This window comes from Chiloscyllium plagiosum, chromosome 17 (genome assembly GCF_004010195.1).
Source record: "Chiloscyllium plagiosum isolate BGI_BamShark_2017 chromosome 17, ASM401019v2, whole genome shotgun sequence".
Classification (NCBI taxonomy): Eukaryota; Metazoa; Chordata; class Chondrichthyes; order Orectolobiformes; family Hemiscylliidae; genus Chiloscyllium; species Chiloscyllium plagiosum.
In genome coordinates, this window is record NC_057726.1 from 57,621,216 (window position 1) to 57,639,094 (window position 17,879).

Genomic DNA, 17,879 nt, shown 5'->3' on the forward strand with positions numbered 1-17,879 from the left:
CCCCCTTCAGACTCACTGCCTTTATTCCTGATGAATGGCTTTTGCCCGAAATGTCGATTTTACTGCTCCTCGGATGCTGCCTGAACTGCTGTGCTCTTCCAGCACCACTAATCCATGACCTTTTGTGTCCATGCTGGCTCATCACAACTTAGCCTGTTTCACTGCTCTGCCCGATTCGCATAGCTCTGCAATTTGTTCCCTTCAGGTTCCTATCTAATCATCTTTTTGAAGGGCTAATAGTTTTTCCTCTCTGTCTCAGGAAGTACAGTCCAGATCCTAAACACTTGGTGGATAACAGAAGTTTTCTCACATCACAATTGCTTCTTTCACAAATCGCCTTTTAATCATTGTCCTCAATGTTGCATAAGGTATAATGGGTTTTGTGACACAGTGGTAGTGTCCCTACTTGTGGGCCAAAAGTCCTGGACTCAGGTCCCTCCTGCTTCTAATAACCTATTCTGAAATGTTATTTTTTAAAAAATAAAGGTTTTGAAGGAGTTAATGTTCATGTTACATTAAGGCTCACTCTGATGTCACACCCAGTTCAACACTCATGTTTGATGGGAGAAGGTGTATTTGGGACAGCTTCTGAAAGTCCTATTAGTTATGGCTGACCAGTGATGAATATTGTAGCAATTGTTAACATGCAAAAGCCATAATTAATTCAGTACAGTACCTCTTCTGCAAAGACTCAACAGTGGCATATCCTGCCCTACGATTCACAAGGTTAGGCCCCAGAAACAATCCTGGAATCCCTGCCTAGGGACATGGTGGATCAAGCTACAGTAAGTGGACTGCAACAGTTCAAGAAGACAGCTCATGACCATCTTCCCAAGGACAACTAGGGATGGACAATGAATACTGGACCAGGCATCAATGTCCACTTCCCACAAGTGAACAAAAAACAGTATAGATGAAGGAAGATTGGTTGCAACAAACTACCCCAAGCAAACCTTACCCTGTGCCACAGACTCTCAGAGATAGCAGGTACCATGAAGAGCAATCAGAGCAAAACTACCCTCTGGTTCTTGAGCCTCCTGCCAATAGAAACAGTTATTCTGTGATTTTGTGAAACTATCAAACCCCTCATGACTGTGAACATTTCTATCAAATCTTCCCTCAACTTTAATGATATGGTGAATATATAAAGTGGTCGACTGAAACTATTCACTACTGAAACTATCCCACTGAAACCTGCAAATCAGAGGACAGGAAATTTGGGTGATGTTGGGCTTGAAGCTGCAAAGGAATTTCAAGTGTCCTGCCGAAGCATTTAATTTAAGTTCTAAGTAATTTAGTTCCAAACTAAACAGGATTTATTATGGTTGAGTATCTCAAGGTATGATAATACAGAACAAGTTTGCATATTTACATTTCAGATGAATGTACGTATTTCATACCACAGCATACATATACACTGTATCATGGTGATGAGTGAAGTTGATAAATAAGTAAATTTTGGTAAAGTTTATGCAGAAGCCAAAAGATGAAATTATTGTAGCTGTAACTTGCCACAGCCTCCATTAGCAATCCAGTTACACAAGCAGCTCAAAGGCTGATGCTGACTTACTGCAATCTCATTAAACCATCTTGCTCAAGTTTCATTTCCAGTGTTCCGTCATTGGACAAAACAATCCACTCTAATGTGTGAATTCCTCGGGTTCTTATCCAGTCCAATGTTAACTGTCTGTTTATTCTTCAGCCTGAAGTCTGATCTACAAAAGATCCTGGCAAAAATGGATTTACCAGTGGGCAAAAAAGCCATTGTACTTCTAAATGTCAAGGTTGCTGCGAGAGAGGTGGGCCAGAAAGTTATTTCTGAATTTAAGGTCTATACCAGTTTCTTTTGGGTAAGTGTTTTCACAATGCAGGAATGAAAAATGCTGGAATAAAAATGTTATATTGTCTGCCTGTTGATAACATTTTCACATTAATTATCCCCTGAGTAATCATCATGCAAATGTTTTAGGCCATAAAATACAGGAGCAGAAACCTGGCCATTCAGTCCATCAGGTTTGCTCTGCCAGTCAATCATGGCTGACAAGTTTCTCAAACCCATTCTTCTGCTTTCTCCCTGTAACCCTTGATCCCCTTGACAATCAAGAACCTATCTATCTCAGTCTTAACTATACTCAATGACCTAGCCTCCACAGCCTTCTGTGACAATGAATTCCATAGATTCATTGCTCTCTGGCTGAAGAGGTTTCTCCTTATCTCTGATCTAAAGAGTCTTCTCTTTACTCTAAGGCTGTGCCCTCTATCTTAGTCTCTCCTACCAATGGAAACATCTTCATAACATCCACTCTGTTTAGGCCATTGAGTATTCTGTATGTTTAATTAGACCCTCTCCTTTATTGTTCTAAACTCCATTGAATGTAGACCCAGAGTCTTCAAATGTTCTGCTGCTGCTGTTGGGGAGGTTTTAAACTAATGTAGCAGGGGGATAGGAACCAGAAATAAAAACAAGTAGGCAGCGAGATGGAGACTGTTAAAATTATGAAGATACCATTAACAAAGGGGAGAGTAGGCAGAGAGCAGATGAGTGCAAAAAACTGGTGGCCTGAAATGCATCTACTTTAATGCAAGGAGTATAGTATGTAAGGCAGATGAACTTAGGGCTTGGATTGGTGCCTGGGAGTATGATGTTATTGCAATCACAGAGACTTGTTTGAAGGAAGGGCATGATGATTGGTAACTAAATATTCCAGGATATAGACGCTTCAGACAGGACAGGGAGGGAAGTCAAAGGGGGGTGGAGTTGAAATTGCTGGTCAGGGACGATATCACGGCTGTGCTAAAGGAGAACACTATGGAGGTCTTGGGTAGTGAGACATTATGGGTGGAGCTGAGAAATAAGGATGCAGTTATATTGTTGGAGCTGTATTACAGGCCTCCCAACAGTGAGCATGAGGTAGCAGAACAAATAGGTAAACAGATTATGGAGAGGCAACAGGGTCGTGGTGATGGGAGATTTTAATTTTCCCAACATTGACTGGGATACACTTAGCGTCAGAGGTCTGGATGGGGTAGAATTTGTAAGAAGCATCCAGGAGAGTTTTCTAGAGTTGTATGTCAATAGTCCAAATTGGAACAGGTAACTAGAGAAAGGATTGGTCCACTAAAAGATAACGAAGGAAGGCTGTGTGTCGAACCTGAGAGAATGGGTGAGATTCTGAATGATTACTTTGCATCAGTGTCCACGGTGGAGAGGAACATGATGAATCTTGAGATTAGAGATAGAAGTTTGATTAGTTTGGATCACGTTAATGTAAGTAGGGAAGATCTGTTAAGTATGCTAGAGGTTATTAAGGTGGACAAATCCCCAGGACAGGATGGGATCTATCCCAGGTTGCTGAGGGAGGCAAGAGAGGAAATAGCTGGGGCCCTGACAGATATCTTTGTGGCATCCTTAAACACAGGTGAGGTGCCAGAGGACTGGAAGGTTGTTCATGTTGTCCCCCTGTACAAGAAGGTTAGTAGGGGTATTCTGGGTAACTACAGACCAATGAGCCTGACGTCGGTGGTGGGGAAGTTGCTGGAGAAGGTACTGAGGGATAGGATCTATTTATGTTTAGAAAAGAATGAGCCTATCAGTGATAGGCAACATGGTTTTGTGCGGGGGAGATCGTGCCTTACCAACTTAATAGAGTTCTTTGAGGAAGTGATCAAGTTGATAGATGAAGGAAGGGCTGTTGATGTCATATACATGGACGTTAATAAGGCATTTGATAATGTTCCCCATGGTATACTAATGGAGAAAGTGAAGTCACATGGTGTGCAGTGTGTTCTAGCTAGGTGGATAAGGAACTGGTTGAGCAACAGGATACAGAGAGTAGTAATTGAAGGGAGTTCCTCGAAATGGAGAAAGGTGACCAGTGGTGTTACAGGGGTCAGTGTTGGGGCCACTGTTGTTTATGATGTACATAAATGATCTGGAAGAGGGCACTGTTAGTATGATCAGCAAGTTTGCAGATGACACAAAGATTGGTGGAGTAACAGAAAGCATAAGGGACTGTAAAAGAATACAGGAGAATATAGATAGACTGCAGAGTTGGGTGGAAAAGTGGCAGATGGTTTTCAATTCAGACAAATGTGAGGTGATGCATTTAGGCAAGACTAATTCTAGAACGAATTATACAATGAATGGAAGAGCCTTGGGAAAAGTTGATGGGGTTGCCACATTACCAAAATGATGTGGATGCTTTGGAGAGGGTGCAGAGAAGGTTTACGAGGATGTTGCCTGGTATGGAAGGTGCTAGCTATGAAGAGAGGTTGAGTAGGTTAGGTTTATTTTCATTAGAAAAAAGGAGATTAAGGGGAGACCTGATTGAAGTTTACAAAATCGTGAAGGGTATAGACAGGGTAGATAGAGACAAGCTTTTTCCCGGGGTGAAGGATTCAATAACGAGAGGTCATGCTTTCAAGGTGGAAAGTTTAAGGGGATACACGCAGCAAGTACTTCACACAGAACGTGTTGCCAGCAGAGGTGGTAGAGGTAGGCACGGTAGATTCATTTAAGATGCGTCTGGGCAGATGCATGAGTATGTGGGGAGCAGAGGGATACAGATGCTTTGGAATTGACCAACAGGTTTAGACAGTACATTTGGATCGGCTCAGGCTTGGAGGGGCGAAGGGCCTGTTCCTGGGCTGTAAATTTTCTTTGTTCTTTGTTCCCTCTATGGCCTCTCATTGCTGGATCATTCTCGTGAACCTCCTCTGGAACTGTTCCAGGGCCAGTACATCCTTCCTGAGGTATGAGGCCCAAAATTGTTCACGATACTCTGTATGTAGTCTGACCAGAGCTTTGTAAAGCCTCAAGTACATCCCTGTTTTTATGTTCCAGTCCTCTCAATAAATGCTAACATTGTGCTTGCTTTCCGAACTGCCAATGCAACCTGCAAGTTTAGATTAGATTACCTACAGTATGGAAACAGGTCTTTCGGACCAACAAGTCCACACCGACCCTCTGAAGAGCAACCCACCCAGATCCATTCCCCTACATTTACCCCTGACTAACACTATAGGGCAATTTAGCAAGGCCAATTCACCTGATCTGCACATCTTTGGACTGTGGGAGGAAACTGGAGCACCTGGAGAAAACCCACGCAGACACGGGGAGAATGTGCAAACTCCACCCAGACAGTGGCCCGAGGCTGGAATCAAACCCAGGTCCCTAGCACTGTGAGGCAGCAGTGCTAGCCACTGTGCTTTATCTTAAGAGAATCCTGGACAAGGACTCCCAAGTCTCTTTGCGCTTCAGATTCTGAATTTTCTCCTCATTTAGAAAATAGTCTATGCCTCTATTCTTCCTAACAAAGTGCAGGACATCGCACCTTCCCATGTTGTATTCCATCTGTCACTTCTTTGCTCACTCTCCAAATCGTTCTGCAGCTTCCCCACCTCTTCAGTGCTACCTTTCCCTCTACCTATGTTTTGTACCATTTGCAATCTTAGCCAGAATGCCCTCAATTCCTTAATCTAGATTGTTAATGTAAAGTTGTAGTGAAAAGTTGTGATCCGAACACTGAGCCTTGTGGAACATCACTAGTCACTGGATTTCACCCTGAGAAAGTCCCTTTTATCCCCTCTCTCTGCTTTCTGCCAGACAGCTAAGCTTCTATCCTTGCTAGCATCTTGCCTCTGACACCATGGCCCTTATCTTACTCCTGTAAGGCACCTTGTCAAAGGCCTTCTGGAAATCTAGGTAGATAACATCCATTGGCTCTTCTTAGTCTAACCAGCGTATTACCTCCTCAAAGAATTCTAGCAGATTTGTCAGGCAGACCTCCCCTTGATGATATCATGCTGACTTTGTCCTATTTTACCAGGCACTTACAAGTATTCAAAAATTATATTCTTCACAATGAACTTCAAAAGCTTACCAACAACCAAGGTCGGGCTAATCAGCATGTAATTTCCTGTCTTTTGCCTTCTTCCCTTCTCAAATGCGGAGTTACAAAAGAGACTTTCCAGTCCTCTGGGATCCTCCCTGACTCCAGCGATTCCTAAAAGATCACCACTAATGCCTCCACTATCTCCTTCAAAACTCTGGGGTGTGGTCCATCCTGTCCAGGTGATTTATCCACCTTCAAACATTTCAGTTTTTCTAGCACCTTCTCCTTGGTGATGGCCACCATACCCACCTCTGCCCCCTCACTCTCTCTTGAATTTTTGGGATATTACTCATGTCTTCCACTGTGAAGACTAACGCAAAATACTTATTCAGTTCCTCAGCCATTTCTTTGTTCCCCATTACTACTTCCCCAGCATCACTTTGCAGTGGCCCAATGTGCACTTTGCCTCTCATAAGTCCTTTACATATCTAAAGAAACTCTCATAATCTTCCGGGATAGCTTACCCTCATGTTTAATTTTCTGCCTCATTTCTTTTCCCATTGTCCTCTGGTCTTTGTAGGCTTCCCAATCCTCTGGCTTCCCACTGCTCTTCGCCACATTATTTGCTTACGTTTTTGCTTTTATGCTGTCTCTGACTTCCCTAGTCAGCCGTGGTTGCTTTATCCTCCCTTCAGTATACTTCTTTTCTCTAAGGATGAATGTTTGCTGCATGTCCTGAATTACTCCCAGAAACCCCTGCCACTGCTGTTTCACTGTCCTTCCTGCTCGGCTCATCTCCCAGTCAATTCTGGTCAGCTCCTCCCTCATGCCTCTGTAGTTGTATTTATTCAACTGTAATACTGTTACCCCTGATTCTATCTTTGGCCTCTCAAATTGCAGTGTAGATTCTACCATATTATGGTCACTGCCACGTAAGGGTTCCTTCACCTTAAGTTCCATTATCAAGTTTGCCTCATTGCACAACACTAAATCCAGTATTGTCTGTTCCCTAGTGGGTTCCGTCACAAGCTGCTCCAAAAGGCCATCTGGTAGACATTCTATAAATTCCTTTTCTTGCGATCCACTACCAACCTGATTTTTCCAGTCCGCCTGCATACTGAAATCCCCCATGTTTGCCGTAACCTTGCCTTTGTTACATGCCTTTTCTATCTCTTGGTGTATCTTGTGCCTCAAATCCTGACTGCTGTTCGGAGGCCTGTACATAACTCCCACAATGTACTTTTATTTTACCTTTGTGGTTTGTCAACTCGACCCACACAGGTTGTACATCATCTAACTTTACTTCGTTTCTGGCTACTGATTTAATTTCATTTCTTATGAATGAGGCAACCCCAACCCTTCCGGACCTGCCTGTCTTTTCGATAGAATGTGTATCCTTGGATATTCAGCTCCCAATCCTGATCCCCTTGCAGCCACGTCTCTGTGATGCTCAGCACCTCACTCCTGCCAATTTTGATCTGCACCACAAACTCATTTACCTTATTCCTTGTACTGCGTACATTCAGATATACCTTCAGTCCTGTATTGATCGTCCCTCTTCTCATTATCATTTATTCATCCGGTGTGCTTGAAGTTTGATTACTAACCCTTTCCAGACACTCTGTCCTAGTTTGTGTGCTGGAGACTTTAATAACCTCTCCTGAGTTCTTTTCTTTCCTTTTCATTTTGTATTTTTCTATGCAGTTGAATCCACCCCTGCAAATGTTAATCTGCTGCTTTGTTTCCCATTGGCCATGATACTACTTGGAGTTTTACCCATCCTTTCCCTCACCCCCTCAAGTTTCTAGTTTAAAGTCCTGTTGACCACCCTATTTACCCTTTTCGCTAAAACAGTGGTCTCCATTTGGTGCATGTGGAGGCCATCCCAACGATATTGCAAAAGTCGAATAGAATCAGATAATTTCTAACTGGATAATCTGAACAATGACCAAGGGGGAAAGTCCCAGCTTTGTAGTGTTGCTTGTGATGAGACTACATGAGCCCTGTGCCCCCCTGGAGATGGGTGCTGTGGTGCCAGCTGTTTCCAGTATACCCCACATGGTACAGCCTCTTGAGAAGGTGCCCCCTGAGCCCTGTGTGTGGCTGGAACCAGGTGATGAGCTGCTATCCTGGTTTTACACAGCAGCCTCCCTGCCTGATGTAATACTGAATTCCCCAACTTGGACCACCCAGGGCCAAGCAACAAACATGTGCATCACAGAATCTTTATTCAGGAACATAGCCAGTGACATGGACAAAAGGGAACTGACCATCCTTGTGCAGTGCCCGAGGGCCTGTCCTGGTGTTCCTGTGCAGCTTTACCCCGTTGGTTACTGCATGGTTAGTGGAAGGCAGCTGACTTCCAATGGGGGAGACTGCAGGTGGCGTTTGCAGGATTTCCTGGGGAAACCCTGGGCCTGGCTTCAGACGGCACCATCTCACAACAGACAGCAACTGTCTGGACTGACAGGGTAAGGGACAACAGCAAGGGGACTGGTGGAGTGGCCACAGTGAGAGCACAAATGCTGTTACCCTGAGAGAGGGCAGCAGGTTGATGCTCCATGGTACCTCTGCCAGTCCCCCAGGCAGCATCCCCAGGTCCCTAGTGATCTGTTGGAGGACGAGCGATATACCTTCAGTCCTGTATTGATCGTCCCTCTTCTCATTATCATTTATTCATCCGGTGTGCTTGAAGTTTGATTACTAACCCTTTCCAGACACTCTGTCCTAGTTTGTGTGCTGGAGACTTTAATAACCTCTCCTGAGTTCTTTTCTTTCCTTTTCATTTTGTATTTTTCTATGCAGTTGAATCCACCCCTGCAAATGTTAATCTGCTGCTTTGTTTCCCATTGGCCATGATACTACTTGGAGTTTTACCCATCCTTTCCCTCACCCCCTCAAGTTTCTAGTTTAAAGTCCTGTTGATCACCCTATTTACCCTTTTCGCTAAAACAGTGGTCTCCATTTGGTGCATGTGGAGGCCATCCCAACGATATTGCAAAAGTCGAATAGAATCAGATAGTTTCTAACTAGATAATCTGAACAATGACCAAGGGGGCTGTCCCAGCTTTGTAGTGTTGCTTGTGATGAGACTACATGAGCCCTGTGCCCCCCTGGAGATGTGTGCTGTGGTGCCAGCTGTTTCCAGTATACCCCACATGGTACAACCACTTGAGAAGGTGGTTCTCACAACAGACAGCAACTGTCTGGACTGACAGGGTAAGGGACAACAGCAAGGGGACTGGTGGAGTGGCCACAGTGAGAGCACAAGTGCTGTTACCCTGAGAGAGTGCAGCAGGTTGATGCCCCATGGTACCTCTGCCAGTCCCCCAGGCAGCATCCCCAGATCCCTAGTGATCTGTTGGAGGACAAGCTGCTGGCCTGCTCCAAGACCTTTCAAACCCCTTTGCCCACTGGGATCCACAGACATGTTCACAGCGGGTCTGAGCCTGCATGGGACCAAGCACGACCTCAGTCTGAACTCACACTGCAGCACTGAGGGGTTTCTTGGCTTCTGTCTGTGCTTCAGCAGAGGCTGAGACAGTGAGCACAGATACTGGATCACTGCCCTGTCAGCTGCTGCAGTCAAGGAGCTGGCTCCCACTGCCACAGGGGAAACGATGGGATCCAAGCTCTGTGCAGTGCCCTCTGTCACATTGGGACTGAGCTTCTCCATGCCCTTTGATAGGCTGTCTGACATGGCCTGCTAATGTACCAAGCATCTCAGTGTGCATTCCCATCAACCTCCTTCTGTTGGCCTCCCATTAATGTCCCCATCTGTGTTCCCTGCAGCAGAACCTGTCTCATTTGTTGCTCTATACGTAGCATCACCGGCCTTCAAAGATTTGAAAATTTCAGGGATTAAATTACAAGGATGCAAATAGATGTGTCGTTCTGTGAGGATCATCAAAATCCCAATGTTTCTTCTCTATTTGTTCCTGCATCACTTGCAGTAAAATAAATCAGCCCATTCTTCTGTTGTCAGAGTGAACTGAAGGCTGTTGCTGACAAGGTGACAAACTGCTTCCTCTTTACTCCTGGGTTTTTCTGCCACACAATGAGTTTTGGGTTTGAGACAGACCGATTGAGGGGAAGGCATGTGAAAGCCTATCTCAGACCTGTTCTTCAAAGTAACACTATTTATGAGACTTATACAAATACTAAGATACATGGCAATCTTATACCAGCATCTGACTTCTCGTTACATCCGGGAATGTTTAATCTGTCTTCTTCTAGTGTTGATGCCCATGTCTTCCAGAGAGTCACACCTTCCAGTGTTTTTCCCAGTGTATTTATACCCAGTGATGTGCAGGTCTGTGACATCTCAGCAAGCTTACTCCAGGGTCCTATTACCCTTACACAAAGGTCATTTGGATCCCATTATTTCAGATACATCTGCCCATTTTCAGGGAAGTCTCCCATTTAGTTGCTGTGTTCCTGCTCATGCATTTAGCCTTGCCATTGCTCCTAAAACAGTCATTCCAAAATCACCTTTCGTCAGATTTTAGCTCAACAGTGTATAACTTCCTTTTCAGAGTGACAGACAACCTTTTAAAACCTCCTCCGTCTGAAAAGTTACCCCTTAGGTCCCTTTTAAATTTTTCCCCTCTCACCCTAATTCTGGACTCCCCCACCCAGGGAAAAGACTATATTTACTTATCCTTTCCATGCCCCTCATGATTTTATAAACTTCTATTAAGCCACCTCTCAACCTCCGATGCTCCAGGGAAAACAGCCCCAGCCTATTCAGCCTCTCTCTATAGAGACTAGAATTGAACACAATATTCCAACAGTGGCCTAACCAATGCCCTGTACAGCTGCAACAAAACCTCCCAACTCCTTTACTCAATGCTCTGACCGATAAAGGAAAGCATACCAAACACCTTCTTCACTATCCTGTCTACCTGAGACTCCTTTTTCATGGAACTATGAACCTGCACTCCAAGGTCTCTTTGTTCAGCAGCTAGGACCTTACCATTAAGTGTAAAAGATTTGCTTTTCCAAAATGCAGCACCTCACATTTATCTAAATTAAACTCCATCTGCCAGTCCTCAGCTCATTGGCCCATTTGATCAAGATCCCATTTCACTCTGGGGTAACCTTCTTCACTGTCCACTATATCTCCAGTTTTGGTGTCATCTGCAAACTTACTAACTATACCTCCTATATTCACATCCAAATCATTTACATAAATGATGAAAAGCAGTGGACCCAGCACCGATCCTTGTGACACTCCACTGGTCACAGGCCTCCAGTCTGAAACACAGCCATCCACCACCACCCTCTGTCTTCTACCTTCTATTCCATGAGATCGAACATTGCTAGCCAGTCCATGAGGAACATTGTCGAATGCCTTACTGAAGTCCATAAAAGTATGAACACCACTCTGTCCTCATCAATTCTCTTCGTTATTTCTTCAGAAAACTCAATCAGGTTCGTGACATATAATTTCCCATGCACAAAGCCACGGTGACTATCCCTAATTAGTCCTTGTCTTTCCAAATACATGTACATCCTGTCCCTCAGGACTCCCACCATCAATCTCAGCCTCACCAGTCTATAGTTCATTGACTTTTCCTTATCACCTTTCTTAAATAGTGGCACCATGTTAGCCATACTCCAGTCTACCAGCACCTCACCCATAACTATCGATGATACAAATACTTCCCTAGCTTTCCACAGAGTTCTGGGGCACACCTGATCAGGTCCTGGGAATTTATCCACTTTTATGCATTACAAGATATCCAGTACCACCACCTCTGTGATATGGATATTTTTAAAGATGTCACCATTTATTTCCCCACATTCTATATCTACCAGGTCCTTCTTCACAGTAACACTGTTGCAAAATACTCATTTAGTACCTCCCCATCTCCTGTGGTTCAGTAATTTCAAAAGGAAATTTCATGGGCACTTGAGGACGATAAACTGGTAGCCTACAGAGTAAATCAAGGGAAATAGAAGGGAGTAGATGATTCTACAAAGAGTCATCTTGAACTCAATGGTCTGAACGCTTCCTTCTGGGCAATAATGTATAGTAATGAAAATGACAAAGTGAGTTGGGAAAGTAGTTGTGAAGAAGATGCAAAGAGATTGCAAAAGGAGATGGACAGCTAAAGTGAGTGGAGAAGAACATGGTGATTGGAATATAAATGCATCAAAGTTATCAACTTTGGAAGAAATTCTGTATGGAGTAAGACCTGGACAATAGTCAGGTGTGTGCTCAGAGATATTCAGTGCAGTCACTGGGATTCAGAGTATTTAGCACAGACACTGAGGTTCAAAGAATGTAGGTTATTCAGTATAGAAACTGGAGTTCAGCAGTAGTCACACCAGCCATAGAGGTTTTCTCTGTAGTCATGGGGATCTCCAGCACTGTTGACAAGACAGCTCTGTACATACGGTGAAGAGTTGTTTTGAGATGTGCCAGCCCTTGTCTTTCAGTGAGGGGACAATGTGATTGAGACATCATTGCCCACTCCCACTTGCCCACTCCCACTTGTCCATTCCACATTTCCCTCACTCCCAAGTCCTATTGCCATTGGGCCTTTTTTTGAGCATGGGAGCAACACTTGCTCCTGCTGCCAACACCAAGATGGGCACTTTGGGAATTACATTCTGTTGTGGTTCTGTTTGCTGAGCTGGGAATTTCTGTTGCAGGCGTTTCGTCCCCTGTCTAGGTGACATCCTCAGTGCTTGGGAGCCTCCTGTTAAGCGCTGCTGTGATGTTTCCTCCGGCATTTATAGTGATTTGTATCTGCCGCTTCCGGTTGTCAGTTCCAGCTGCCCACTGGAGTGTTGGATGACTAAAGAAATTGAGGGTTTGGTTAAGAGAAAGAAGGAAGCATATGTAAGGTATAGACAGGATAGATCGAGTGAATCCTTAGAAGAGTATAAAGGAAGTAGGAGTATACTTAACAGGGAAATCAGGAGGGCAAAAAGGGGACATTAAATAGCTTTGGCAAAGAGGATTAAGGAGAATCCAAAGCGTTTTTTCAAATACATTAAAGACAAAAGGGTAACTAGGGAGAGTATAGGGCCCCTCAAAGATGAGCAAGGCGGCCTTTGTGTGGAACTGCAGAAAATGGGAGAGTTACTAAACGAATATTTTGCATCAGCATTTACTGTGGAAAAGGATATGGAAGATATAGAAAGTAGTGAAATAGATGGGGACACCTTGTAAAATGTCCATGTTACAGAGGAGGAAGTGCTGGTTGTCTTGAAACGGTTAAAAGTGGATAAATCCCCAGGACCTGATCAGGTGTACCCTAGAACTCTGTCGGAAGCTAGAGAAGTGATTGCTGGGCCTCTTGCTGAGATATTTGTATCATCGATAGTCACAGGTGAGGTACCGGAAGACTGGAGGTTGGCTAACATGGTGCCACTGTTTAAGAAAGGTGGTAAGGACAAACCAGGGAACTATAGACCAGTGAGCCTGACATCGGTGGTGAGCATGTTGTTGAAGGGAATCCTGAGGGACAGGATGTACATGTATTCGGAAGGGCAAGGACTGATTAGGGATAGTCAACATGGCTTTGTGCGTGGGAAACCATATCTCACAAACTTGATTGAGGTTTTTGAAGAAGTAACAAAGAGGATTGAGGGCACAGCGGTAGATGTGATCTATACGGACTTCAGTAAGGCGTTTGACAAGGTTCCCTATGGGAGACTGGTTAGCAAGGTTAAATCTTACAGAATAAAGGGAAAACCAGCCATTTGGATACAGAACTGACTCAAAGGTAGAAGACAGAGGGTGGTGGTGGATGGTTGATTTTCAGACTGGTGGCCTGTGACCAGTGGAGTGCCACAAGGATCGGTGCTGGGTCCTCTACTTTTTGTCATTTACGTAAATGATTTGGATGCGAGCATAAGAGTTACATTTAGTAAGTTTGCAGATGACACCAAAATTGGAGGTGAAGTGGACAGCAAAGAGGGTTACCTCAGATTACAACAGGATCTTGTCCAGATGGGCCATTGGGCTGAGAAATGGCAGATGGAGTTTAATTCAGATAAATGTGAGGTGCTGCATTTTGGGAAAGCAAATCTTAGCAGGATTAATACACTTAATGGCAAGGTCCTAGACAGTGTTGCTGAACAAAGAGGCCTCGGAGTGCAGATTCATAGCTCCTTGAAAGTAGAGTCACAGATAGACAGGATAGTGAAGAAGGTGTTTGGTATGCTTTCCTTTATTGGTCAGAGTATTGAGTACAGGAGTTGGGAGGTCATGTTGCGGCTGTACGGACATTGGTTAGGCCACTGTTGGAATATTGCGTGCAATTCTGGTCTCCTTCCTGTTGTGAAACCTGAAAGGGTTCAGAAAAGATTTACAAGGATGTTGCCAAGGTTGGAGGATTTGAGCTATAGGGAGAGGCTGAACAGGCTGGGGTGTTTTCCCTGGAGCATCGAAGGCTGAGGGGTGACCATATAGAGGTTTACACAATTATGTGGGGCATGAATAGGGTAAATAGACAAAGTATTTTCCTAAGGGTCGGGGAGTCCAGAACTAGAGGGCATAGCTTTAGGGTGAGAGGGGAAAGATATAAAAGAGACCCAAGGGGCAACTTTTTCATGCAGATGGTGGTAGTGTATGGAATGAGCTGGCAGAGGAAATGGTGTATGCTGATATAATTGCAACATTTAAAAGGCATTTGGATGGGTATATGAATAGGAAGGAATTGGAGGGTTATGGGCTGCGAGCTGGCAGGTGGGACTAGATTGGGTTGGGACACCTGGTCAGGATGGACAGGTGGGACCGAAGGGTCTGTTTCCATGCTGTACATCTCTATGACTCTATGACTTAGAACAGAACAGTTTAAATGCTTGAGATCACAGTACCTCAATGAGAACTAGCATCACTCTCCTAGTTCTGACCTAGTTCTTGAGTGGCACCTAAGAAAACAGTCATACACATATATAAGGATGTGGGAAGCAGGTAATGAATCATATTGAGGATTTATCCCCTTTCAGAAATGGTCAGGCATTTTCTTTGGGAATGACAGAGTCGGGACAATCTAGCTTGAAATGTTGATCCTTTGACACCTTGTTTGTGTCACTGTCTTGGCCAATGTTTATTGCACTGGAGAGGAGCGAATCCTTAGAGTTTAGGTACACTAAGAGTGGTGTGAGAAAGAGGTTCAGTTTTTTTTTATCCAACAATAATGATGGAATGGCATATAATTCCAAGTCGGAATAACGTAAGACTTGGAGAAGAGACTCGCAGGTTGTGGTGATCACTTGCATCTGCTGCCCTTGTCCTTCTAGATTCTCGGGTCATGGCTACTGGAAGAGCATGGATGAGATTATTTTTAAGTATCAAAAATATACTTTATTCAGTGAAGGAAATCTTTCTGTACATACACAGTTCGTGAAGTCATTCAGATCAATACAGTCTTTGCGTATAGAGCAGAAAACAAACATTGTTTTTGGCATTCTCTATATTTACAGACCAACTCTTGGCATTGAACTCAGGCATCAGGGAGGGTCCAATTACTGGATGGACCCCCATAATGTTTTGGCGGAAAGACCTTTTATGGTGGTCTTTCCCCACTGCACCTTGGCAATAGCTGCCCCAAGCTTCACTGCGTCCTTCAGCACACATTCCTTGAACTTGGAATGTCTGTAAAACTCAAGCAGTGTCAACTCATTCAACTGGAAGACCAGCAGGTTTTGGGCAGACCAAAGAGCATCGTTCACTGAGTTGATGATCATCCGGGCACAGTTGCTGTTTTTCTGAGTGTGCATTCCAGGGGACAGACCATAGAGCACAGACCCCTCGGGCCGACCCTCGACAGAAACCCCTGCATCTCTCTCCAGTCTTCCTTCGCATAGGCACATTTCAGAAGGAGGTGTGTGACAGTCTCACCCCCTCCACAGCCGCTTCAAGGTCAGCATGTGGTGGTACACGGGGTCCGGGTGTACATGAAGGATCCCACCGGCAGAGCCCTTCCCACCACTCGCAAAGCAATGTCCTCATGTATGTTAGAACGTTCTGGTGCTGAGGCATTCTGCCAGATAACTTTGACAGTCTGCTCAGGGGACCACTTGACATGATCCATCCTCTCATTTTCCCAAAGTGTCTGCTGTGTGCAGACCACTTCCTGATGGACTTGGGGTCAAAGGTGTTTTCCTCCACAAGAGACAGGTGATATGGGATGGTGCAACTACTTGGAGCATTCCACAGCAGCAAGGCCGGCCCAGTCCTTCATAACACCAGGGACAGGGAGAACCTCAAGAAGTAGTGACACTTGGTGTTTGCGAATTGACTGTCTGTGGACACGTTGTTGCAGCCGCACACAAAGGTGGCCATCAAGGTGAGGGTAGCATTGTGTATGTTGTCCCCCCATTTGTCGAGATCTTTATACATAATGTCTCATTGGACTTGGTCCATCTTTATCCTCCAAATAAACTGCAAGATAGTCTGAGTGACTGCAGTGACACATTTCCGGGTAATAGATCAGGGCTGATGTCACGTACAACTATACTGAGAGTACCTCACACCTGACTACTAGAGTTTTCCTGCAAAGTTGCTCCCATCTGCCTAGTTTTTTCCTCACTCCTACAGGTTTAGGCACAGACCCCAGCCCCACTGTACCAAATACCCAGCATCTTCAGGTTCTCTGTCCTTCCGGTGAAAGGGATAAAGGATTGGTCGGCCCAGTTACCAACAAGCATGGCCTCGCTCTTGCCATGATTTACTCTGGCAGCCGAGGCCCATTCAAACTGGTCACAGGTGCACATCAGGCTGTGCACTGACAGCAGCTTTAACATAGAGATTCCTGCTGCCTGCAATAGTCACCCCTCTCCACCTCACATCCCTCCTAATGGATTCGACAAAAGGTTCCATACAGCATATAAACAAGGCAGGAGAGACTGGACAGCCCGGCCTGACTCCAGCTCAGATTGGGAAGCTTTCTGTTTCCCACACGTTGATTGAGACTGAGTGAATGATGTTGGTATCGAACACTCCGATCCAATTACAAATACCTTCCCCAAAGCCCATTTCGGGAGCACATCCGACATCTAAGTGTGTGATATCCTGTCAAAGGCCTCCTCCTGATCCAGGCTGATGATGGGTGTCCACCTCCCGTATCCTCTCATTAGGCGATCATAACCCTGGGGAGCGCAAGGCTCTCAGCCATCTTCTTGCTCGGTACAGCACATTTTTGGTCAGGGTGAATTACCGATCCTGCGGCAGATCTGACCCGATTGGAAATGATGACCTCAGACAGGATTTTGTAATCGACGTTCAAGAGTGAAATTAGTCGACAATTTCAAATTTCCTTCCTCTCACCCTTCCACTTGTCAATGAGGGTGATGATATCTTTCCTCGTGGATTTGCACATGGTACCTGCCAGAAGCATACTATCATACACCTCCAGCGAGTCCTGGCCAATCACGTCCCACAGAGCAGAGTACAAGCAATATTACAGTGCATCTTGTAGATGTTAACTATGAACACTAACTGGCTCATCGGAGGTGACAGAAAAGATGTATCCATTTTAGGATTGGGTTCCCCTGGAGCAGCCAGTGCCAGGTGTACTCAGTAAAACCGGACCATGGGTCCTCCTGACATCACAAGATGAGTCTTTCATATTTATTGACCTGAATACAGACCCTGGTATCAGGACTGCTCTTCCTGACAATACATTTGAGAAAGTCGTGCTGCCATTCCCCCTCTCTCATTGGTGTCACGTACTGGTACCATTGGTATCAGATTCCAACTGTCTGAACCTCAAACGCCTGGAGTGCCATCTTTGCCCATTCAACCTCTAACCTCAACCCCTGATTTTGCTTACCTGAGGACACTGTCACTCTATCAATAATCTGGTCTCAGTTTCCTGTCTGCCAAGGGCTACTGATTCAACCTGACTCTGACCAAATGCAGCCCTTGTATCAGAATCAGGGGGTGACTGGGCATCATCATTACAGACAGGGTTTGCACCCCATGTCCTTCCACGTCCCAAACATCACTGTCTCTGTATTTCTGTTTCTGTCCCTGTGTAAGGGGTTGCTCTGTCTCTCTGAACTCCCACTGGGGTGGACATC

General features: G+C 44.9%; 1 protein-coding gene across 1 annotated transcript in view; it reads left to right on the forward strand.

Annotated features, from left to right (window-relative positions):
- The window catches only part of LOC122558521 (adhesion G-protein coupled receptor G2-like), a 139,002-nt gene that overhangs the window by 52,226 nt on the left and 68,897 nt on the right, over window positions 1–17,879 (forward strand). The window contains exon 5 of the mRNA XM_043707200.1: window positions 1,703–1,799. Coding sequence (XP_043563135.1) covers window positions 1,703–1,799 — 97 coding nt within the window. The remainder of the gene's footprint in view (window positions 1–1,702; window positions 1,800–17,879) is intronic.